Source organism: Rhinolophus sinicus, linkage group LG01 (assembly GCF_036562045.2).
Source record: "Rhinolophus sinicus isolate RSC01 linkage group LG01, ASM3656204v1, whole genome shotgun sequence".
NCBI classification, from domain to species: Eukaryota; Metazoa; Chordata; class Mammalia; order Chiroptera; family Rhinolophidae; genus Rhinolophus; species Rhinolophus sinicus.
The window spans coordinates 7,082,053-7,106,340 of record NC_133751.1 but is presented as its reverse complement, the minus strand read 5'-3'; the positions used below and the strand labels follow the sequence as shown (position 1 = coordinate 7,106,340).

The window sequence follows — 24,288 nt, the reverse complement described above, 5'->3', positions numbered from 1 at the left end:
CGTGGAGGCGTTCAAACGTAGATTTGACACCCAGCTGGAGCAGGTGCTGGCGGAGCTATGCCTCAAAATAAGCACTTAGTGTCAAAGGAGACAATCATTAACTTCGGACACACTTCTGAAGGAGCAGAGAAGCAGGAGATGAACAAAGCCCAGGGAAGGGCAGAAAGCAGCCAGAGAACAATAGACGCCTATCCCGATCAAGTTTCTCAACTCGCCCAGCCGTTTCCTCCCCAAAGTGCATTTCCTTTTTCTAGGAACAGGGTCCAGGAGCCACAGGCCATGCAAACTCCTGCGAACACACTGCGTGTTCCGATCAAAGCAAAGCTGCAAGGTCACCCGTACTCGTCCGTCCAGGGCTAAAAGCAAACAGGCCACTTCCATTTTGCACTTCGACATGGAAACAAAGGGGTAGAGAAAGAAAGGGGAAGTCAAGCAAAAGGCTTACTCCCAAAGATCAAAGCTCAGGAAGCCCTGTTTGTCCCTAAACAAAAGGATTTCCTCTTAAAGCAGGACGCAGGAATCCCTCTCCTAACCAGAGCCCTTGACATAAGGCTGCATTGATGACAGCACGCAGTGATGTGTCTGCTCCATCAACTGACCACGCATGTCCACGAGGAAAGCCCAGGACCAAAAGGCACCAGGTTAGATTTGAGGGGGTGTCCCCTGAGCGAACTGCCCCTCCTGAGGCTGCCTGCAGCATGCAGGAAGCTGAAGTTCTGCAGGAAACAGGGGGCCAAAAATCTCAACGACCAATTAGGTGATGGTTAATTCTATATATCAACTCAGCTAGGCCTCAGTAGCCAGATACTTGGCCAAACATCAGAGCGATGCGATCCGTGAAGTTTTTTTTTTTTTTAGATGAGATTAACATTTAAATCCGTCGATTTTGAATAAAACAGGTTATCCTCATTGTGGGTGGGCCTCATCTACTCAGGTGAAGGCCTTAAGAGACAAGACTGAGGTTCCCCAAGGGAGAGGAAGTTTGGCCTCCAGACGCCTTGGACTCAAGCTGCAACATCTACTCTTCCCTTGGTTCTCAGTCTCCCAGGCTGCCCTGCAGATTTTGAACCTGCCAGCCTGCACCATCATGTGAGCCCATTCCTTTAAATCTCAATCTCTCCTTCTCCCCACCTTTCCTTCTCCCCCATCTATCCATCTATTTATATCTATGTATCTATGTATGTATGTATGTATGTATGTATCTATCTATCTACCTACCTACCTACCTACCTACCTATGTATCTGCCTGTCTATCTATACACACACATCCATGGCTTTCTTTCTCGGGAGAGCCCAGCCTAATACAAGTTACACTCAGTTACCCAGAATCAGATCATTGATGTTGCTAATTTTCCTGGCTCTTGTTTCTCCTCTTCCAAATCAATTTAATTACATGTTAGGTTTCTCTAAATGTCTGGTAATGAATTGGATGAAGGAGGACTCGACACAGGGATGTGAAGAATGTGAAACAACGAGCATAAAAGGAGGTTATTTCTGACGTTCACCCATCCTCACTGCTTTTCGGGTTTGGAAGCAGAGACGATAAAGAAGTACTACAAAGTTCATTTTCACACTCTGTTATTTAAAATCATACACCCTCTGGCATTTTTAAGAGAAGGGTATTGGGAAAAAAACCAAGTGACAGTGAAAGGCATATCACAGCTCCACAGCCAGCAGAGCTGCGACAGTAAAGTGACGCAGGTGAACGCTGAGAGGTACTGCACAGCTCTGCCTCACCGGCACTCAAGGAAAAGGGTAGTGTGGGTGCTTGAATTTTCTGACCAACTGAGAGTTCATCAGAATGCAAGCAGCCGTTATCACAAATCTTTTCATGTTATTTGTGTTCTTTATGTGTACGAGCACCTGAGGCCCACCAAGTGCACTTGCGAGCACCCACAATTGCTCACTGCCCACTTTGTACCCCACCCACTGACGCTGGTAAGTGGAGGTAGACCAGAGGTTTCAACTGACACCCAAGTGTCCTGGTTATCCATCGCTGTGTAACAAACCAGCCCAAAACACAGTGGCTTATGCTACGCATTTATTTTGCTCACAGTTTGGGCAGAGTTGGACAAGCACAGCTCAGCTCTGCTGCACATGCCATCAGCTTGGGCAGCTCCACTGGGCCCGAAGATCCACTTCCAAGGTGGCCCCCTCACACAGCTGGCAAGTTGGAGAGCCTGCCAGCTGGGAACTCAGCCAGGACTGTCGGCCTAGGTTCTTCTTAGCATGAACCTCGCCTCAGGGCAGCTGGAGCTTCATCACAGCATGACAGCTGGGTTCCAAGAGCCCAGGAGGAAGCTGCAACGTTTGCCGTCACCTGTCCTTGGGAGTCCCAGAATGTCACTCCCGCCACATCCTATTGGACAAACAAGTCACTAAGGTCGGCCTAGATTCAGGGGAGGAATATGAGACCCCCGACCCCACCCCCCAGAGGAGGAAGGACTTGGCAGTCCTCTTCAGTCCACTGCACTGAGCTTCTGCCCGCTCTCTCACTCCTCCCTTCTGCACGAGAATGGCATGTCCCATCTCCTTCAGCCTGGGTCCCCACACGAGGAAGATGCAAGGAGCAGAGCCCAGAGCAGTCGTGGCTTGAAACAGCAGCAGCAAACCTGCTGAGCCCACGTGCACCATGAACAGAAGCAAAGGTTTCAAGAACAAGAAGCCACTGAGATTCTAAGGTCACCTGTTACTTCAGCCAAGATGCATTCCCTACAGCGGCCCCTGTACCGAGCTTCAGAATGATCCCCATCCACCCAAAACCCCTCATTATCTCCTAAAAAGCTCGCATATCCGTCTCCGTGTCACCCTCCCTGCTACTGACACGCTTTTCCCACGTGGCGTCCAGCCTCTTCCAGGATCGCCTCCCTCCGATCCACTCTCCACACTGCCGGCATTGTAATCTTTCTGAAAAGAAAAGTTTTCACCCTAGGATGTCCCCTAGGATGAAGCCCACATTCCTATTTGTGTATATGATCCTTTCTCGATCTGTGTAGTAGGCGTATTTGCGCACAACTAGAGAATATTCAGTGGTGCTACATGGGAACAAGAAAAACCACATGGATGAAACTCGTAAGATAAATGAAGTCAGCAAGTTGCAAGACATGCTAAAGATAGGTGAAATAAAGGGAACATATGTGTGTTGAACACAGATTGAAAGGACAGAACAAAAGAGAGTATTCCTCCTCGGCAGAAAGTCAACTACACCTGAAATATTATTAAGACACAAATCACGCCACCGCCAGATTGACAGGTCATCTCTAAACAGGCCACCCATTAAGGCCCCGTGTATATTCTGCCTAGAAACACAGATAAAAAGCACCGCTTCCGAGCAGATTACTGGGAAGCTACAGCAATCCTGGGCACGCAGGTCCCGAATCTCCCCCCAGAGCCAGTGTATGCTGGCCGCGGGCCCCTCAATCTGCGGAGCCACGTGCCAGCGAACCCCAGCTCAGGTCCTTGGAACTGCACCCTGGGTGGGGAAGGCTGACACAGCAGAGTGGGCGGGCTGTGCGAACACTGCCTAGCTCAGGCGTCAGGCACATGCTCCTGCCATCCCTCCGGCTCGCCATCCTGAGTGATACCGACCCCAGAGCTCTCCCTTGTTTCTTGCTGCGGGTTTTGAATGGATTTAATAAACTGTGCGATTTGAGCATCTTAACTTGGTCTGGAAGTCTCCATCCTGAGACCACTGGGAGAGCCTGCCTGTAGTGTCCTTGGAAGCTACCCCTGCATCAAGGTAACGTGCCAGACACCACTCCAGGCCGTCAGTCCCCTCTGGCCATCTCTTGGGCCACTCCCACAACTCACATTAATGCGGACTCCCGTTGTACGGAACCCTGTGTGGCTCCCAGGTGCAAATGCTCTGTGTGCTTCTGTACCTGTTGCTATGCCCGCAAAGCCCTTTCTTCCTTCTTCTCCTAATTCCCATTTTTCCTTTACAACTCTAAATATTATCTCTCCTGGAACGACCTTCCCAACCTCACCCCATCTAGATAGGTTCGCCACTGCTTCCTATCCCTGCCGTCCTGTAGCACTTATCATGGGGAACTCTAATTGTTCATCTGTCTTCTCTCCCACAGGGTGAGCCCCTTAAGATGACAGGGAATGTCACCTCTGAAACCTTTCATCTTCCATATGAGACGTATCTCCAGCCCAGCACCCAACGGGGCATATGACAGGCACTCAGTCCATCTGGGAAGAATGAATGAATGCCTTGCTAGAGTACAAGGGTCACAAGTGCATTTTCTGCAACAAAAGAATCATGTAAGTTCTTCGGGTCATCCATTTTTTCTAAGCAGGACTGTTAATATAATTATAGAAGATACTGGAAATGGAGTTGCATCTGCCATGAGCCACTGGTATTTATTATGGCACCTCGCAGAATAACTGGCATACAGCAGATGTTCAATAAATATCTGTCAATGAGTGAATGACTAAGTGAAAATATGAATATGTGAATGCTATATTTTTTTAAACTGAATTCCTGAGAATCATTTATTTGTTGTTGGGAGCCTACAGAATGACGACAAATGAAAGCCATAAGAGAAATCCCCAATTGGAAAAGACATCATTTTCACTATCTGTAAGAGCTGTATAGTCCTAAAAAAGATGAAAGAATGTAAGATCTCATCAAGCTCAAAAGTCTCTCTTACATAAGCTATTCATTTATTGAGTATCTTAGGATCCTGTCAAATTCAAATGACTCCAGAGTTAGGTGAAAAATACACGTACAGATTCATAACAGCCCCCCAAAATGCAAAATCCATCAAGCAGTCAACCTGAATGGAACTGCAGACTTTGTGAGAAGACCCTGAGCTATGAGATCAATTCCTTTTTAGGTTCTGAAGCCCAACTTATAAAACAGAGCTCAGTGTAATAGCCAGAAGAGTCAGAAAAATAACTCTACATATCTCAGCTCATGGCTGCAAGACCCACCAAAGTGATCCAAATGAAATGAGTTAACTGGATAAATACCCTGGGTGGGTACGCATCTTTCAACCCCCAGAAATTTAAGAAACAAGTAACTGCCATTAATTGAGATCTTAATTAAATCTTTCTTAGAAGGTAAATTAAATGGGATAACTGTGGCAGAGATGCTAATTATCTCCCAATAGCTAGTCTTTCTCTCTCTCTGGAGTAACAGAACTCCAGGTTTTCTCTGAACCCATGGCTGTCCAGCTATGAAATGCATTTGTCAGCTTCCCCTGCAGCTGATGTGATGGGAGCAGAAGTGACATCTGAAACTTCTAGATCTGATTCTAAAGAGGAAGCTGCTGTCACCCTCCTTCGCTGTTCCCTGTTCTAAGGGCTGGAATGTGGATGAGGTCGACCGCGGTGGCAGTGGCCGGGGAAGTGGAAGCCAGCTTCTCCCAAGAGTGAGAACCACCACCTACGACGGCAGAGAGGAGATGATACAGCTACAAGAGAGAAGGAGCTGGGTCCTGAACAGCCTTACAGAGCAGAACTACCTCCCTGAGACAAGTCTCTGTTACAGCAGCTTAGCCTGTACCCTATATAATACAGTAACTATGTTCCTTAAGACTGTATGTCTTTTAACCCCGTAAAGATGTTCTATTAATTCACGACAATTTAGGGAATTATGAGCACAGCAGTCATATTTTTGTATTAAGGAGGAATCTGTGCATATTCGGTATTTTATGTAACTGCAATAAATTTTAGAAACGTTGGCCTTGGTTTTAAGTTAAAATCTTGTTAAACATATACAATATTAGACTATATAAGAAAATTTCAAGCTTACTATCTTTACAAGCTTAATAACTAATAAGAATTATATAAGTGGTGAGAAAGCTGGTGGTGTTCATCCAGATAACTTAAATATCTGAAAAGAAATGGGGGCGGGGGGGAAGCGGAAGAGGGGAGCGAGAAAGTGAAAGCAGACGCCACAGAACAGGGGGATGGACTTTGGACGCTGTGGGGGGCCCACATAGGTACACATTCTAGTTTCCATACTGACTGGTGAGTTCATAGGTATTTCTCACATAATTTCAAATTCCTAAGTGAATGAGGGCAGTGAACCAATGATGAAAGCGCATTTTAATCAGGATTATGATTAATCCAAGTCTGTGTACCTAGAGTCCAAAAATAAAATGTTTTACGATATCTGAGTTTATGAACAGGATAACTATGATTCAAAAATCCCCTGAAAAGTGACCACAAAGTTGTGCTAAACTTATAGGAATGGTAAGCTGATTTAAAAGCCTAAAGAAAAACTATTAGGTTACCACATGAAATGGACTCTTCATAGGTAAAAAAAAAAAAAAAAAAAGCCAAATATCAGAAATTTCATGATTCAATGTAATTGACTATTTAACTTGTAATTTTAAAAATTGAAAAATTATCTTTAAAACAAAAGGTTTCTGACCAGTCTTTTCTACTACAATTACCCTTGAGTTTACCAAAAGCCTTCGCATCAACAATTGGGTCTCTTTCTGCCAAGCACAGGAGAACAACTGCAAATACTGCTTGACTGAACTCAGGTGAATATAAGCTTTACTATTATGACCATGGAATCTCAATGCCTACATCTCTTTAAAACCATTCATTTACACCTCTGGTTATTAGAAAAGGTATGGATGTTGGCTAAAACCTTGCCTACCACTTAGCAGGGAATAGCTTTAGAAATGTCATCTAATCTTACGATTTCAGTTTTCTTATCTTTAAAATGACAATAATCATATCTTGCAGAGTTGTAAGCATGATGGGTAATGTAGGTAAAATGCTTCAAAGGGCTCAATGAATGGTGTTATTATCTTAAGCATCTATATATAGATATGGCTAAATAAAATATTAGGAACCTGCAGGAGAAAATATAGTGTCATAGCACCCTGGGCTGCTCCCAGGCCACCTGCTAAATCCTACACCCCCTTCTCAGTCCCAAACACAGCTTCTTGCTCCCCTTTACATATCTTTGCCTATCTCATAGCTCTTATTTCAGTCTACTTTGAATTCCAGTCAATTATTTCTAGTCTTATTCCTCTCTTCCTTTTCTCTCATCACAATACAATGCTTTAAAGACCATGTCTGTGGAATGGAAATCCAGTGACCTTGGCTCCCATCACCAAATCCCTACTGGATGATTTACTGGCTACCAGGGAACACAACACAGGGTGGGTGAGGGAAGAGGCCGACAGGGCGGGTGAGGGTCAGGCTTCCAAGAGCCTAAGAGCGTGACTGAGTGATGGCAAGGCATTCATCGAAAGCTTAGCTTAAGCAAGAGTGAGTCCAAATGGATTTGCTCCTAGAAAGATAACTCTGGCCATCAAGAAGAAAACACTCGGAAGGTACACAGGTAGAACACACTTTCACAGTTTACACAAAACAGGTGACGAAGATGGGAATGACATGAGGAGGAATGGAAAAGCAAAGAGTAAAGCTGAGACACCTGGGGAGCGGTTAGTAGAACTTAAACTTAACAGCAGCAAGGAGGCAGGAGGTAGTGAAAGATTTTGAGATTTGGGGTGTTCAGTTGAGATTTTCTTTTTTTCAAACAAACAAATATAAACAACTAGTTTTGAACACATTTTTGAGTTTGTTTTCAGAATACTTGAGATGAGATGTCTAAGAAGTACATGGCAGCACAAAGTCAACCATTCAGGCTGATTTGGGGAGCAAGAAGTTGGAGTTTGTAAGGCTGAAATTCAGGGAATCAATAACGCAATTAGACTTAGCTACCCTATTTCCCTGAAAATAAGACCTAACCAGAAAATAAGCCCTAGCATGATTTTTCAGGATGACATCCCCTGAAAATAAGCCCTAATGCGTCTTTTGGAGCGAAAAATTAAGACCTGGTCTTATTTTCGGGGAAACACGGTAGTTTGCAGGTTCACTCACCCCATAGCTCGCATCCAGCAACCTGTAATTAAACTTAGCTAGGTTGCATTTTGAGCCACCCTGATATTCAGCTGTTTCCTCTTTGTTTCTCCCACTATTGACTTAAGAACTCTGTTCTGTTCCCTTTCTCAAGGCTACCCATACCTCGTGAAGCCATTTAATTAACTGAATCCTAACCCAAAAACATCAATTTCTTAATCCCCAGGCACCCAGATACCGGAATCCACTTTGCAACTCCCTTGCAGTTTTTACTGGTGACACAAAAAGCCCCAAGGCTGCAGTGGCCAGTCCCAGTCCTGAGTCCGGAGATAACAGACCAGACCCCAGGAAGCGATGTCAGCCCTCAGACCTGCCTGCCTGACTCCCCCTTTCCTATGTAAGAAAAAGCTAACCTAAAGTTAGGTGCAGTTGTCTAATCTCAGACTCTGCCCCCTCCCCCGAAGGTGTTTCTCTCCTTACTACCTGGGGCAGCCATCTTCTCTAGACACTGCCACTGGCTTCCTAACTTTAATAAAACTTTCTTTCCTCTCCTGCTTCTCTGAGTTTTGTTAATTCTTTCACATTCTGCAAATGACCAGGGGTAATTCTACACCAGTACATAGGGGACAAGAGAAAAATTCTGAGATGTCTTAAATTAAATTCCAGCAGGCCAGAGGGTAGAAGGAAAAGATAAGGCGTTAATCAGTTAACATACTACGCGTCAAAACCAAAATGACTGCTTACATTCCTGAATGTATATTAAAACTTTAAATCAATTTCCAGGTGGCTATCTAAAAAAAAATTTGCCAACCATCAGACGCCACCATATCTGCTTATGCATGAACTCTCCAGATGTTACCCACAACCATCCAGAAGGAGGAAATGCCTACCTAGAACTGCACTTCCTTCATCCTTTCCACCCCCACCCATTATCTACAGCCAGTGTAAATTCTTCCAAAACAACTTACATCTTTCTTCCCCAAACTCACTGTATAAAAGAGCCCTGTTAGCCCCAGGGCAGTGGACATGTTTGTCTTCTCCACCTAGCCACGATTGCTGGTTTAAACTGCATACCCAGGACCTGGCCCTTTTCTGGCAAGCATATGGCTCAATAAACCCTTTCTCTTAGGACAACATTAAGCCTTGAAGGCTTCTGTTTACCATGGGGACGGACTAGATGATCTGGGGGACAGACTCAAGTGTCGCTGCCCAATTAAAACATAATGTGAGCCACAAACACAAGCCACACAGGTAGTTTTAAATGTTCTAGAAGCAATGTTAAAAAAGTAACAAAACAAACAAAAAAACAGGTGACAGTAATGTTACTAATATATTTTAATTTAACCCAAAATATCCAAAAAGAAAGGGAGTCACAAAGGCCAGCAAAGAACACTCATTAAAAAAAAAAATTTTAAATATGAATTTAGTTTTAAGACTCACAGTTTCCTTATGGTACATAAGTGAAAAACACACATTAAATCGTCTTGAGACAGGTTAATTTTGCCCTACTGATGATGTGTGACAATGAAGTCATAAGGAAGTGATGCAACTTGTGAAATATTTAATAAAGAATTATGGAACCTGGATCATTTTCTAAAAAAGAAACACGTTACTCACCGTTTCTGAAGAGGAAGATGGTCTCTGTAAATTCTCGCCTTGCACCCAAATGCTCTCTGTCACAAATGCTACGTGTTCTGTTTCAAGTATAAAAGGAGAAACAAGAAATAGGGCCCATTTGTTCAAGTCATCAATGGACTGGAGAGAGGGAAAGAAACACAAGAAAAGGAGGATTCAGTACCACTTCAAACCACAACTGCTACTTACATTAACACCTGGGACATCCTCTCCTCTGTTATTCCAGGTGGGATCTAAAGAAGGTCACCTGGTACCCTCCTACAGACGACATTCACCCTTTGTCTCTTGTTGAACTCTGACTATACAAACAGCTGCAAAATCCCCTTTATGACTCGTGACAACTTTAACATCTCTAGACATTTGTCATCAAGCACTTAATTCTGATTCTGGGCTCAGCTCTACCCTGCTCAGAGCATGGGGGAGCTCTCCTTCCAAATGACAACTTAGAAGGGCACTGAAAGATGAGGAGGCTCAGAAGCACATCCCGGTTGGCAGCGTCCATTACTAACAGGAGCTTGAAGGGCTGTTCTTCCATTTCCTCTCGCCATTCTAGCATCAAGATCGGTTAGTAGGTTTGTTTAAATCCACTTATCTCTGCTCTCCTTCCTGAAATCTCTCTAGAAAAACAGCAAATTAAGTTTAAGGCTTTAACTCACAAAACACATGACACACCCAGAGCAGAAAAAGTTGAAATCTAAGGCTGCAGGGGGCAAGCCTTAACATCACCACCCAAAAAAAAAAGGCATTTGAGTCAGGCTCTGAAATGCTGCTTATCAGTTCAAATCTGCCCTTGCTGGGAAGGTCAAAAGGTGTTTTCAAGGCCTATTGACCTGGAACATAGTAGCTGCTTATCATCTGTTGAACTAATTAATTAATGAAAATTTAGGGGAGAAAAAACTCCTCTGCGTGAGTAAATATAATTATCAACATAGGAGTTAAAAACAAAAAACATATTGTCCACTTTAATCCAACACACACAAAAAAAGCTTAAAATTTCCAGTTTGTCTAAAGTATCGTTGGTTATACTTATCAATGGTTATACAGACCTTCAATTATATAAACATACCCATTCCGTATTTATACATCTGATTTTAAATATATAAAAAATGAAGACAATAAAGGCATAAATTCAGGTCTGTCAAAGTTATTTCCATGCAGGCAGACTGACAATAAGGCATCTAAATCATCATCCCCATAATATTTTAAATCTTAAAATAACAGTAGCTAGTCATAAATAGTCAGGCTTTCCAATTGCAAGCTTTAAACATCAGAGCTTCTACCCAACAACCACTAAACACTCCTTCATTCACTGAAATATTGACAATTACAGGTCAAGCTTCTAAGCTAACCAGAACTAGTCCCTAGGGAGAAAAAGATAAAAACTGGAAATACGAATTGTGGTTTAAACTGAGGGCACAGAGCAGGCCACTCCCATCTAGTCTGGGTCCCTGAGACAGTGACATCAGAGCAAAGCCCTGGGGTAAACTAAACTATGCCAAGAGCAGGAGCACAGCAAGTTACAGAACCCCTTAAAAGTCCAAGGCCCTTTTGGCTGGGATGCCCCAACACCGGGCTAGAGAATTGGCAAGTGCTGAAAAGCTGGATTTATAGTTAACCAGCTTAGCAGAAGGGCAATCAAGTCACAGAGATGTTCAAAAGTAAAACTGTCTTCCAAAAAAATTAGACCTTTACCTCTCAATATTTGCAAAAGTTCAAAATTTCCACTGTAATCTAAACCTTAAAGGTTCTCCTTTCAGTAAATTTATCCAGTTTGGAAACCAGTACAATAGAAAAACCCACCCCTCAAAGTGTCACTTTGTCACCTTTCTCAATCAGGGTTCTTTAAGAGACTTAAGACCTCTTGCCCTCAGGTGTCCACTATATGCAGTGAATGAACTTCACCTCCTTGCATGTGAGGGGATCTAGACCTGCACTTTCTTGGAGAGATCTGAGAAAACTGTCACGCTTATTCTGTGTTCCAGTAGACTAACAAGGTAGGGTTATTTATGACTTGCTAGCTAGTATAATCCCATAACCTCAACAAAATATTCAAACCTGAATTCAGATTTTAATTCTACTCGGGTGTTTCGGTTTTACACACATGGAAAAATCTCATTTTAATGTTAAATATGAACCAACTTCCCAGCAGGGCAAGAAACATCTTTAAATGTTAAGGAAAACAATGTCAGTGATGTCAATGGAAATTTGTGCAGAAATGCATCTTGAAGTCAAGTCCATTTCCAGTAGCTGAAAGGAAAGAACTATTGTTGCCTTTTACCGAGAGCAGAGGTTTTTGCAGAGATTAAACCACGGAACCGGCTGAACTTATAGCCATCAGACTAAGTATTGGGCCAAAAGCAAACTCTGTGTGCAAACGGAAATAAAACAGATGCAAAGACAACCAGTGGGGTGCCCTGCTTGGTAAATGATGCAACTGACAGGAGAAGGGGACAGGGAAGTTTTTGTCACCTCAGAGATATATGACCGAAAGCTAAGGATTTGCTGTCTTTCTCTGAATTCAGGTTCAACCAAACTCCAGCCCACAGTGGAAGAGATGTCAGGAGACGCTAAGTGGGCAGTGCTCTCGGGGTGCAGCGCTATTCGCCACGGCACCGACACACAGATAACGCGCCCATTTTGGAAAGAGCCAATCGTCGATACTCTCGCCCTGGCGCGCCGCGGAGACGACCAGGTCGCCTGTCACGGATTGGGTTCTCTGGTCCCGTCATCTGGAGTCCCGTTTGCATCGTGCTGACGGGAGCACCGAGGCGTGGCGCTCCCGGGAGCCAACGCCCGCGGCCTGTGCCGGAGCGGAGGGCGTTCCCAGGTCTCCCGGCGCGAGCGTCAGGTCCCGGAGGGCGCTTCCGGCTCGCGGAGGCCGGAGGCCGCGCCCCCCGCCCGGCCCCGCCCCGCTCCCGCCAGCCCCGCCCCGCACGCGCCCCCGGCCCGCGCCCGCCCACCTGGCTCTCGCCGACGCAGAAGACTCGGCCGCGGTGGCTCAGGCACACGCGGGCGTCCTGGGGCCGCGCGGCTGCGCCGCAGAAGGTGAAAGAGCAACGCGAGGCGCGCAGCCGCTGCACCGTGGTGCGCACGAGCGCGGCCGGCCGGCGACCCCAGCGCACCCACAGGTACAGGTAACACAGCGTGATGAGCATGGCCGGCCGGCCGGCCGCAGCGGAACGCGGGCCCGGGACACTTGCACCAACAGCCCCGACCCAACCCCTCCCGCCGGGCTCCGCCTCCCGCCCTATCGCGGGCCGGAAGAGGCCGAGCCGCGGGGAGAGTCCGCGCGGAGCTGGGGAGGGCCGCGGGGGAAGGGGATGTGTGGTGGAGGGAGAAGGCAGGCCGAGCCTGGAGTGGGGAGTAGGGGTCAGGGGGATAATGGGGAGAAGGGATGCCGGGCTGGAGGGGCAGAGTGGGAGGGGCCGGGAAGAGGCGAGTGTGATGGAGGGAGAAGGGAGGCTGTGGGAGAGATGATAGATAGGTTGGGGACCGGGTTGGTAGGCCCAGGGGCTGCCTGGCTTGTTTAAGCCAGAGTCTGGCCTCCCTTCCTAGACGGGTAGGAGGCAGACTGAGGAAGAGGCTGTGTATGTTTATTACATTAGTTAACCAGCACCTGGAATCAAAGTGTGCTAACAGCCTCTAACTAGTCCAGTTGGGAAAATAAAGTGAGGCCTTCTTGCAAAAAAGATTTTAAATAGTTTACATTAATTCATACAATGCAACAGTATATTTTGTCTGGACTCTATATTTTAAAGTAAAAGCAGGAAACAAGTTAAAGACAGACCAGCAGTAAAAGGCTGCTTGGTGTTCTTGTATGTGTGAGTTATCAATTTGAAGGTGAGCATCCTAAAACAGTAGGAAAATGGAAACATCAGTTAGTGTACTTGTCCCCTAAGAGAAGCCTACTTATTCCTGATACTGACAGCAATTTCGTCTGTGGAGCCTCGTTTTTTTCTTTTTAAGGCAGCATGTAAAGAAGTGTTGAGGACTGGACACTGTGAACATCACTCACTCATAGTGTCACCAAGAGGTGGAGCCAAGTCAATGGCAAGTGAAGAACAATTGCCTCAACAACGGTGAAGCAGAGCAGAGATTTTCCCTATTCTGGCCTTTCTGTAAGTGGACAGCAGAGTGCAGTAAAAGCAGTTAGGTACACCATTGTCTTACTTAATCCAGGGGCAGATTTTTAAAGCACCCTGACCCTTTATTCATCTGCTTTAAAATAGCAGTATAGAATACCCACTTTCACAAATATATGGTAATGGAAGGAGAACTGACTCTGGGTGGTGAACACACAATGTGAGATATAGACAATGTATTACAGAATTGTACACCTGAACTTTATGTAACTTGACTAACAGTTGTCACCCCAGTAAACTTTAATTTAAAAAAATACCCACTTTCTGAACCTCAGACTTCTGGTAATATAACATAGGAAACTCTACCCATTGCATATAGCAACAATAGATTTAAAAAGAGAGAGAATGCAAAAAGAAATAACAAAAAACAAGATAAGCATCACAGTGTACCAGAAATAGAAAAAGACAGTGATGAGTGGGGCTGGAGCCATATCCTGCAGTGGCAGTTGGGAAGTGGGCTCCTACTCAGTTATAAGACCTAAAATCGTGTCATGGAGAAAGAAGTGAGTGAGCCCCTCAGAGGAGGGACTTAGTCCCTCCTTGATAACACAGGGCTGCAAGTCAGGAATTAGAAAATGAAAAAGCTTAACAAAGTGATAAACCCTAATGTTTTACTAGACAAACACTTCAGATAGACTTCTTCGAGTTTATTGAATTACGGCTCTAAAGACCACTCTCCCCTCTCCTGCTATTAATAGATATGGAGAGATCATCTCTTCTCCCTGAAGGTCACAAGCATCTAGTTTTTCCAAGTTCCTTAAGGGTTTTGCAACATCACCTTCCCACAAACAGCATAACTCCTCTGGCCCTTAGATGCCTCCAGATGTCATGGTCTCAGAAGACATCATGGGAAAATGTAGGAGTCAAAACTGTAAACAGGTCTGGCTTATAAAGAATGGGGACCACAGTGGGTCGACATGAACTGAGAAGTGGGTGAGGTCCCTTCCTGACCCCTAGACTGAGGAGCACTGATACCATTCACACCCAGGAAGGAGTACGGAAAGGCAGATAGAAGAGGAGGAGTCAGAGAAGTTAAAGACTCACAAGAGGGTCTGTTTAAAATGATGGAGCTTAGCTTCATTGTCCCCAGATGGCAAAGGAAAAGGGGAAGGTGGCAAAAATAAGACATCGGGGGATCTTACTGTGTGTATACCTGAGTCACACACCCTGTAGTCCCTGGCTCCTCAAACTGTGGTCCTTGGTATCAAGCAGCATTGGCATCACCTAGAAGCTTCCCAGAAATGCAGAATCCCAGGCCTCCCCCACCCCGCCCCGACCCAATGAGTCAGTATCTGCACTTTTTATTAGATCGGTGCAAAAGTAATTGCAGTTTAAAAGGTTAAAAAAAAAAAAAATTGCAAAAACCGCAATTACTTTTGCACCAACCTAATAACATAACCCCCACGTGATTCATAAACACGTTAAAGTTTGAAAAGCACTGCTCAAGTCCACCTCTGTCGCTCCCTGCATCTGGGTTTCTCTAGACTCTTAAGACTTTTCCAGTTTGTGGAGAATAAGACCACAGACTAGGAATTTAAAAACAAGACTGTATTTATAAGGCTGTCACAGTAGGAAGGATGGTGCACTCACAAGCTAGCAACTGAAGACCACCTCAGTAGCCCATCAAAATGACTGGCTTTCTCTAGAAAAAGCATTCCCAGACTCAAAGTCTCCGGTCTCGCTCACCCTTACGAGGCAGGCTTTGAAAGTGATGGTTTGGAGGACCAGGCAGAGTGTAAACCAAAAGAATATTACTCCCCTGGAGGATGCTGTCCTGCCCCCCATTAAATAGGTGACATCTCGTCCCCTAAGGAAGCCTGTCACATTGACATTAGCTCTGTCTGAACTTGAGAAGCATTCAAGATGCTAATCAGTCCAGTGGCCGGAGCTGAGACGCACAGTTTGAAATAAAGAATCCCAGTCTACTAGGAAGCCTTGAGTAGAGGCTGAAATGTAAATAACTGTACTGTAAATAGTTCATTTTTAGCAGTTAAAGTACATAGTCGCTACTTTATAGACAAAATATTCCCTCCATAGCTGTGTTGGAGTATTCGTATTTAGAGTGATAATTTAAAATGATATTCAGAGAATGACCATCTGCTTGAAAAGATGTCCTCTCAAAATAATTGAAAGATAGTTTTAATTGAAATCATGAGGTTTTTGTTGGTAAATATGAAGAGCTTTCCTTTGAATATTTGATCGTCAATGGTATGTGTATTTATTAGCCAGGAAGTCAGTGCAATTATCTGCATATGCAGTTAACTGAGTTAAATTATTTTAAACCAATAATCTTTTTTGTTATGGATTTAAACTCAAAAAGAAAAATTCAATTTTGGACCAATAGAAACGAGCAATAGGTGAAAGAATAGATTAGAGGCATGGGCAGTGATCGGGCCCTCAGAGAGAAAAAAAAATTGTCATCTAAATCTTGCTGATTAGTAAATGTCCAGGCCCTATAGAGGTAGGGCTCAAACCAACCACCACCACCACTACCCTGGTCAAAGATTAATATTGGAATCCCAATTTCTAAAAACATTGATTCCAAATAAGAAAATTTTGTATTAAATGCCTTTTAAATTTCCATAAATAATTTCTTATGAGTATATAATGAAACTGAGAATTTTATTATTTTAACTGCATTGTATTTTGATACCCTGTGATTATTTTCTGATATTATTATTGCTTTCAGATGTTTTATACTTATCAAAAGGATTCTTGAGTTCTCCACTGGAGTTGCCTGTAATTAAAATTACAGATAATAGTAAAAGCAAGGTGTGAATTTTGATCCAAGAATTGAAAGATGCTTTTACATAAACTTTAAGAGTCTATATGTAATGTGTCATTATTTCTTAATTATATGAAATGCCAAGATAACAGCTATCTCCCTGATCTCCTTGCAGTAAAAATAAACTGACTAGTAGTAGGTCAGATGATGCTAACTGGGAGAATCATTTTAACTTATTCATGATAAATCTTGGTATAATAATATGTAACATATTAAACTGGTAAGAGAATATCGCATGTATTTTAAAAGAAGACCTAAGTTTCAAGATAAGATTGAGTCTAGTTAAAATGTATTTACCAACTGTGTAAAATGTGTTGTTATCAGGAAGTAAATAATACACAGAACCAGTTTGACTAGAGAGCACACATATATGAGCCTTTTAACTATGTTTTAAGTGACAGTAGTTGGATGCAATAGTGATGAAATGAAACTTACATGGAACGTTGTACGTAGACTGAGCTGAGTGATTTCAAAATGGAATTGCAAGATGGACCCTCCTACCACCTCTTCCAGGAAGGCAGTATGTCGGGGGGAGGGGGCACTACTTGCTAAATTCCACCACATTCTAAAAACTTAAAACTGTCAGTTGTTAGAATACCAGTACATACGTTCAAGTTGAAAGCAAAGTGAAATAATGGAACCAAACTCCATCACATAAATATTTAAAGAGCCATGATGAATGAGAGATGGGGAGTTATTACATACACATCCTTACTGGGATACTAAGAACGAAGGGAACTATTAAGAAAATCCTGATCTCTATCCAGAAGCTTTAATGCTCATATTCATATCATTATTGTTTTGGAACAGCCATATTGTCAAACCAAACAAAAAAGCAATTTTATTAATCAAAATACGGAAGAAATATATAGAAATGAAAACCTTAATGGGCATTGGTATTGACCCATCATATTGACAGAGATTGCCTTCTGAATCACTGGGATGGTAGCGTCTACCCTCATTGCTCAAAACTTGAACCATTTTCAGTTTTCATCCCTTCCATCTTTCTGCAGCATTTGCCCCTGCCAGTCAGGGAAACAAACCACTCTAAATACTCAAACTGGAGATTTAATATTGAGACGTGGCTACAGGCACAGTGAAGGTGCTGGCACACCAAACATGGGACAGAGAGGCAACCCAGAGAACAGAAATAACAGAAAGCTGCTACCCACCCCCAAGGAGGTGGAGTGACCTGAGCGCTGAGGAGCCAGGGTCACCTGGTGGAAGCCAGAACCTGACAGACCTGTCCTGTGGGAGATGGAGCCACAGGTTCAACGGCTGCTGTTGGAGACCCTGCCAGAGCCAGAGAGACGGGGGAAGGGGATCCCCCCAGCTTCTCCATGCCTCTGGCCTTCTCCTGTCCCAGTGACTGAACTTTGCTGAAGCCAAACAGTAGAGAAGCCTCAAAGAGCCTCCTTCCTTGTGAATCACTGGGGAGAAGGGAACAGGCAGGGGCTGTGAGTGGGTCTGAGGAAGAACAGGCCAGTGGCAAGCCGCTGTCCTTTCTGAAATTCTTCCCTTGAGTCCTTTCAAAAGTTCTTTCTATTCCTATGTTACGGGCTGAATTGTGTGCCCCTCAAAAAAATTCCCATGTTGAAATCCTAACCCCCAGCACCTCAGAACATGACTGTATTTGGAGATGGGTCCTTTAAAGTGGCGAGTAAGGTAAAATGAGATCATATGGGCAGGCCCTAATCCAGTATGACTGGAGTGCTTGTAACAGATTAGGACACAGAGGGAAGACCATGTGAAGACACAGGGTAAAAAAATCCATCTACGAGGCAAGGAGGGAGGCCTCAGAAGGAACCAACCCTCCCGACACTTGGATCTCGACCTGCCACCTCCAGACTGTGAGGAAATAAATTCCTGTTTAAGCCACCCTGCCGGTGGTACCTTGTTATGGCAAGGTGGTACCTTGTTATGGCAACCGGAGCAAACTAATCCATCCTAGTTCTCAATGACCCCTTCTCTGTCTGTTACCCTTCCTTGAACCATTGGGCATGAGTGATCCTTTGCCCCCAGCTTCTGCCCTCACCTACGTTCTCTTCCGTGGTGGTTCCATTTGCCCGCTGGGTTTCAGTGGCCACCCCTCTGGTATGATGCTCAGATCCTCATTGCCAGCTCCAGCCTCTCCCAGGCTCGTGCTGCAATCATCCTTTCTGCATACCTCTATTTGGATATTCTGTCTCAGAAGCAACATGAATAAAACTAAATGCATTTTTCTCCCACAGATTACCTCTTTGCCCTGATTTCTCTATCTCTGTTAATGACATCACATTCTCCTTTACTCCTGGACCTAGAACTTAGTCATGTTGGAGTCCCAACTTCTCTCCACCCGAATCCTGTTTATTCCAGTTGATGATACCTCCACACAGTCTCTCAAGAGTCTCATCTTGCCATCACCACCCCTCTGCTGTCATTGGAACCGACATGGTAGCCTCCTCAGTAATTCTCGATAGCGCCCTAGCTTCCTACTGCTCTGCTTGATCCTCCACATTGGACTTTCTAAAGTGCAGCTCTGGTCCCATCACTCCCCTTCTCAAACCCTTCAGTGCCTGCCCCTGCCCCCCAGGAAGCTCGGGGGATCTTGCTTGGCATTCAAGACCTTCCACTGCACCCACCTCACCTGGTCTCCCCTTAGGGACATCCATCCATCCATTTATTCATTCCCCATCTCTGCATACCAAGCCCTGTGCCAATCACTGTACATTCTTTCATGTAACCCTCTCTATAACTGCACAGTGCTATTGTCCCCATGTTGCACAGGGGGAAATTGAATTTAGAGCAGTTGAATGACTTGCTCAAGGTCACACAATTCGGTGGGGAAGCTGGGACCTAAATTTATGTCTTTCTGGCTCCAGAGCCCTTCGCTAGATAAACCAGGCACCTGAGAGGTAAGAATGTCCCCTGTACAACAATAATCAACTGAACTGAGACTCAAGATCCAAGAGGGAATGGTGGCAGAAGGTTCGGGTGTGCCCTGCTGGCCTGACAGCCTTCTGTTTCTAGATCACACAGGCCGGGATTGTCCAGAACTTGGCCACTCCCAAAAAGCTGCGGGTGGGATTTCATGGAGTTCACCGAGGCACACGCCTGGCTCTGAAAAGAGGCCTGTGGTCCACTGTTTGTACAACAGCTGAATGTCACTAATTTATTAGTGTTCTAAGGAACCTCAAGTATAGGAAAATACAAAGTTAAAAATTCCAGAGTCAGGGGCGGCAGGTTAGCTCAGTGGGTCAGAGTGTGGTGCTCTTAACAACAAGGTTGCCGGTTCGATCCCTACATGGGTTATTGTGAGCTGCGCCCTCCACAGCTAGATTGAAACAACTACTTGACTTGGAGCTGATGGGTCCTGGAAAAGGACACTTAAATAAATAAAAGGAAAAAAAAAATTCCAGAGTCAAAATGCGATGTAGGTATCCTGGACTGGATTCTGGAACAGAAAAAGGATCTTAGTGGGAAAACTGGTTAAATCTGAAGTCTGTAGGTTACTTAATAGTATTGTATTGCGCTAATGTTAATGTTTTCTTTTGATAAATCCTTAGTTGTGTAAGACGTTAACACTAAGTGAAGGAACTCTATACTATTTTTGCAACTCTTGTAAGTCTCAAATTATTTCAAAATGAAATTATGAAAATTAGAAGATGACCTTCAACTGAATTTCATTGACATTTCCCCCCTGTCCCTAACAGGCCGTGTGGTGCTAAGCACCTCATTTAGTATCTCTGGGTCACAGGTTTTCAATTGTTGAAAAAACGAGTGACACAAACCAGATCCTCTCCAACTTCCCCCAGGAGCTCTAAAATTCTGGAATCCCAATACATTTACGTGATTCACTTTACAAGGATTTGATTTGCAGCAATGTCTTATTCACCTTCATGTCCCTGGCATTTAGGGCTGTGCCAGCACATAGCAGGTGCTTAATAAAAGTTTTGGAAATTAAACTAGGTCCTACCTCCATTTGTAAAGTGAGGTATCACTGTTACCTCTTTACCCCATTGGCCACTAGATATAAGTGCTCACAAAAATTTCTCCACTGTCAGCAAATTTATCTTCATCCAGCAGAGAGGAATGGTCCCTCACCTCCCAGGCAGACTCCTTCCTGCTTGGGAGAGAGGAGTTACCATCTGTGAGCAGTTTCCTGCTTATCAGACAAGACCTCCAGTTGGGGCCATTAGTACCATAGCTTCTACAAGATCACACACACACACACACAGCACTCAGCCTCAAAAGTCTAAATTACCTTAAGGTAAACTGTAAACAGGTGAGCCCCCCTCCAAGTACATGGTTGTCTTCCTAACAATTCTGTCCCATTTCCTGAGGAAAGGTCTCATTTTTAAAGGGCAAATTATGGAGGTCCAGTGAATGAATATGGAAAGTGACTATAACCCTTACAACCAAAATGAAAAAAAGCATTAGCAGCGCACCCCGATCCAACAACCCAAGGCTGAGCCTGTGCCAGCGGCGGTTTCCATAGGGAAGCAATAGAGGCCACCGTCTGGAGTCAGGCATTCTGAGTTCAAATACTGCTCGGGCCCTGGCCACACACACACACAAATGCATTCAGGGACAGTGGGCAGGTGCCTCTGTTTACACAGCCCTACCGTGGGAATAACAGCATCAGCGAGGAACAGGTGGAGGATGAGCATACAGCGCTGAGTCCCCACCTAAGGATGCGTATGTTCTGAGAAACGCAGTTAGGTGATTTCATCTGCATGAAAATCACAGAGTGCGCTTACACAAGCCCGAATGGCGGAGCCTATTACACACCTAGGCTGTGTGGTACAGCCCGTGGCTCCCAGGCCTGTACAGCATGTTACTATACAAACAACGTGAGATAAAACCAAGCACTAGAGAAAATGATTCAATCAAGAAATGCAGTAAACACGAGCTGTATGAGACTGCTGCTGGCCTAACATGGCATACTGTTTACAGCTAACTTTGTAAGCAGAAAGAGTACGCTAACGATGAAAGGTCTGGCATAGTATAAGTACATAAATCAGTAATAGTTATTTATCATCAAGTATCACATACTGAGTTATACGTGTTATATTTTATACAACTTTCAGTGCAGTAGGTTTATGTACATCAGCACCACAGACACGTGTCATGCATCGTGTTACGTTACAGTGGCTACAGTATCTCGAGGTGATAGGAATTTTTCAGCTCCATTACGGTCTTACGAGACCATCATATATACACTCCGTTGTGGACCGAAACATAGTTATGCCATGCATGACTATAGTGACCGTTCTGATGGAGGAACAGCCCACCTGGATGAGTGCGCAGGTGCACCTGAACCGGGAATAGGAAGACAAGGAACTTTCATATCATCCTGCCAAGAACTCTTGGGGGTGGAGAGCATTACCTGGTTTTACCAGCACAGGAACCTCAGGCTCTGAGGTCCACACAAAACTGGGCTCCTTTCCAATAAATGGGGATACCTTTCTCACACAGAAAAGCAGGTCTTGCCTAAATATTTTCTCAACTTGTCAGTCACTGTGCCTAAGGTCTCTACCACTTGAAATACTCCTCCAGGTTAAGTGGTCTCTCAACAGAATGAGATTTAAACAGAAGTCAGTGTCAAGTCCTGGGCGGCTACTTTTAATAGTGTGTGTCACAGTGAGTTAGAAAATTTAGAGTAGAATCCTCCCGGTGTGTAGAAACATCCGCTGTGAACTGCCACCTGATGAGTTGGTAGGTGGAATCCTGGACAGAGCATACCTGGAGCAAGAAAGACCACGGGGACTAGCAGGGGACTATCGGGGACAACCGGGAAAGTAAAGGGACTGAAGGGTCAAAAGCTAAAAGGGCCTTCAGCGTGCCCTGGCAGTGTGCTGTCACCCAAAGCACACAGGAAGATTACCCAAAGTACACCCAGCAGGATGTCACAAACACTTAGGTAACACCAGCACAGACGCCTTCTCCTGGTAGCTGAAAGCTCGGTGAAAGGGGACCGAAGAGTCACATGACAGCTGAATTTTTCTTTTCTCCTAGAAACTAACACTTCCGTGCTTAGAAAAAGCCAATCACTGCTTCAGGAAAAGAAAAAGTCGTACCTATTATCAACCTTTCCTACTGGACATTTCATGGGGCTGGAAATAAGTTTGGTGGGCGAACGGGGTCGTTACCCACAGCCCCTTACATTCCCAGCCCGCGGACTCGCGTCCTCGTTTTCACTGAATGTGTGTTTCCTGAGAGGCTCGTATCCGGTCTCCAGCAGGGGTCCCGCGAAGCTGCAGTGCCCCCTATTGACGCCCCTTGCTTTGCAGTTCAACCTGGGATTTTTAAATGCGTTTATGCAAACCTCACTTTTTTTTAGCCCCAAAAGCATTGCGGGCAGTTTATAATAACAGTAAATCTGGTAGAATAGAAAGAGAAATTAAGAAGAGGCAACTCAGTACCACAGGGCTAAGTATAATCCGCGTTTATAAAATGGTAAAGCTCTAGAAACAGAGCAAGAGCCCTTTCCTGGAGAAGCCAAGAGCAGATGATGCAGCTGAATTGGAAGTGCTTCATGCCGCCCGCTTTCGACAAGATTCCAGCCCTGGAAAGACGATTGCATCCAGCCCCCACGCAGGCATACTGAATCAGAAAAAGGCAAAGCCAGAAAAGCCAGCCGTGATTAAACTATTTCTTTCTATAAATAGCTCCCCTAGGGGATAAACGCAGGATCCAAGGCAGGCAACCCGAGACGGAGAAGCTGGCTTTTTCTTGGGAAACCCACCGACCAGCGTGCACCTATCTGTACCCTGGTGGAGCCGTGGCTCCGGCGCCTCTGCCCTTTACCTGGCGAGACGGAGCCCCCGGAATCGGTGCCGCACGTACCTGTGGGCCGCCCTGGACCCTGCGGCCGCGCTCCCGGCCTCCCGGCCTCCTGGCCCCAAAGCTGCCCTCAGACCCAGTGAGCGGCCGCCGCCAAAATTCACCCGAAGGGGGCGGGGGTGTCGTCGCCAACGACTGAGCAGGTGGCAGCCGGAGTCTGAGAAACAGACCTTGAGAAAAGCTGGATCGGGATACCCCTCGGTGGGGCCCCGCTGCAGGGTCACAGCTCCAAATTCTGACCGCGCCCCTGCTAGTTCTGCCACTAGCCACATTGGCGGGGACGCCTGGCTGACCCACGGCTGACCCACAGCACCCTTCTCACTGCCGTCCTCCACTTGGCTGCGCAGGACACTACCTGGCTTGCTCCAACACCCTCCTACTTGTCCTTTAAGGTCTTGCCTAAAATGTCAAAGTGCCACCTCCTCGGAAGGTCTCGCCCGACCCTTAGGCTAGGTGAGACCCCTTTCCACAGTCCCTTGCAACAGTATTCACCCACCTTATCATTGCTCGTACACGCGTCTGCCTTCCTTTGAGATTGGTGCGCGCGCGCGCGTGCACGCACACACACGCGCGCGCACACACACACACACACACACACACACAAACACAAGGGAACAGGCTGGATCTCTATTCCTGGCACATACCGTGTTTCCCCGAAAATAAGACCTAGCCGAGACCATCAACTCTAATGCGTCTTTTGGAGCAAAGATTAATGTAAGACCAGGTATTATATTATGTTATATTATATTATATTATATTATATTATATTATATTATATTATATTATATTTATTATAGACCCGGTCTTATAGCAGACCTGGTATTACATTATACTATAATATATTATATTACATTATATTACCCAGTCTTATATTATAGTAAAATAAGACAGGGTCTTATATTAATTTTTGCTCCAAAAGACACATTAGAGCTGATGGTCCGGCTAGGTCTTATTTTCGGGGAAACACGGTAGTGAAAGTGGCTGAGGGTTTTGCTCAATGAGAGAGAAGAGAAGCTGACTTGGGCTAGTGCTGACAAGATATTTTGTGAAGAAGGTGCAGAGTATTGG

General features: G+C 45.0%; 1 protein-coding gene and 1 long non-coding RNA gene across 8 annotated transcripts in view; one reads left to right on the top strand and one right to left on the bottom strand.

The window, feature by feature from the left end:
- The window catches only part of HLCS (holocarboxylase synthetase), a 193,770-nt gene extending 169,984 nt beyond the window's left edge, over nt 1-23,786 (bottom strand). The window contains exons 1-2 of one of the 7 annotated variants that reach the window (XM_019730302.2): nt 23,717-23,786; nt 9,451-9,588 (exon numbers count right to left, since the gene is read on the bottom strand). Coding sequence is in view for 2 of the 7 variants with exons in the window: in XM_074325505.1 (XP_074181606.1) it covers nt 9,451-9,588; nt 12,429-12,623 (333 nt within the window). In the remaining 5 variants the exon portion in view is untranslated. Of the gene's footprint in view, nt 1-9,450; nt 9,589-11,937; nt 12,391-12,428; nt 12,801-23,223; nt 23,576-23,716 lie in introns of those variants that run through there. The other 6 variants (XM_019730301.2, XM_074325502.1, XM_074325505.1 and 3 more) reach the window with 6 other exon arrangements.
- Nucleotides 12,458-18,630, top strand: LOC109446666 (uncharacterized). The gene is made up of 3 exons (XR_002137252.2): nt 12,458-12,596; nt 13,435-13,586; nt 17,409-18,630. It is a non-coding gene; the product is annotated as an uncharacterized LOC109446666 (long non-coding RNA).
- Nucleotides 23,787-24,288: the final 502 nt, after the last annotated feature.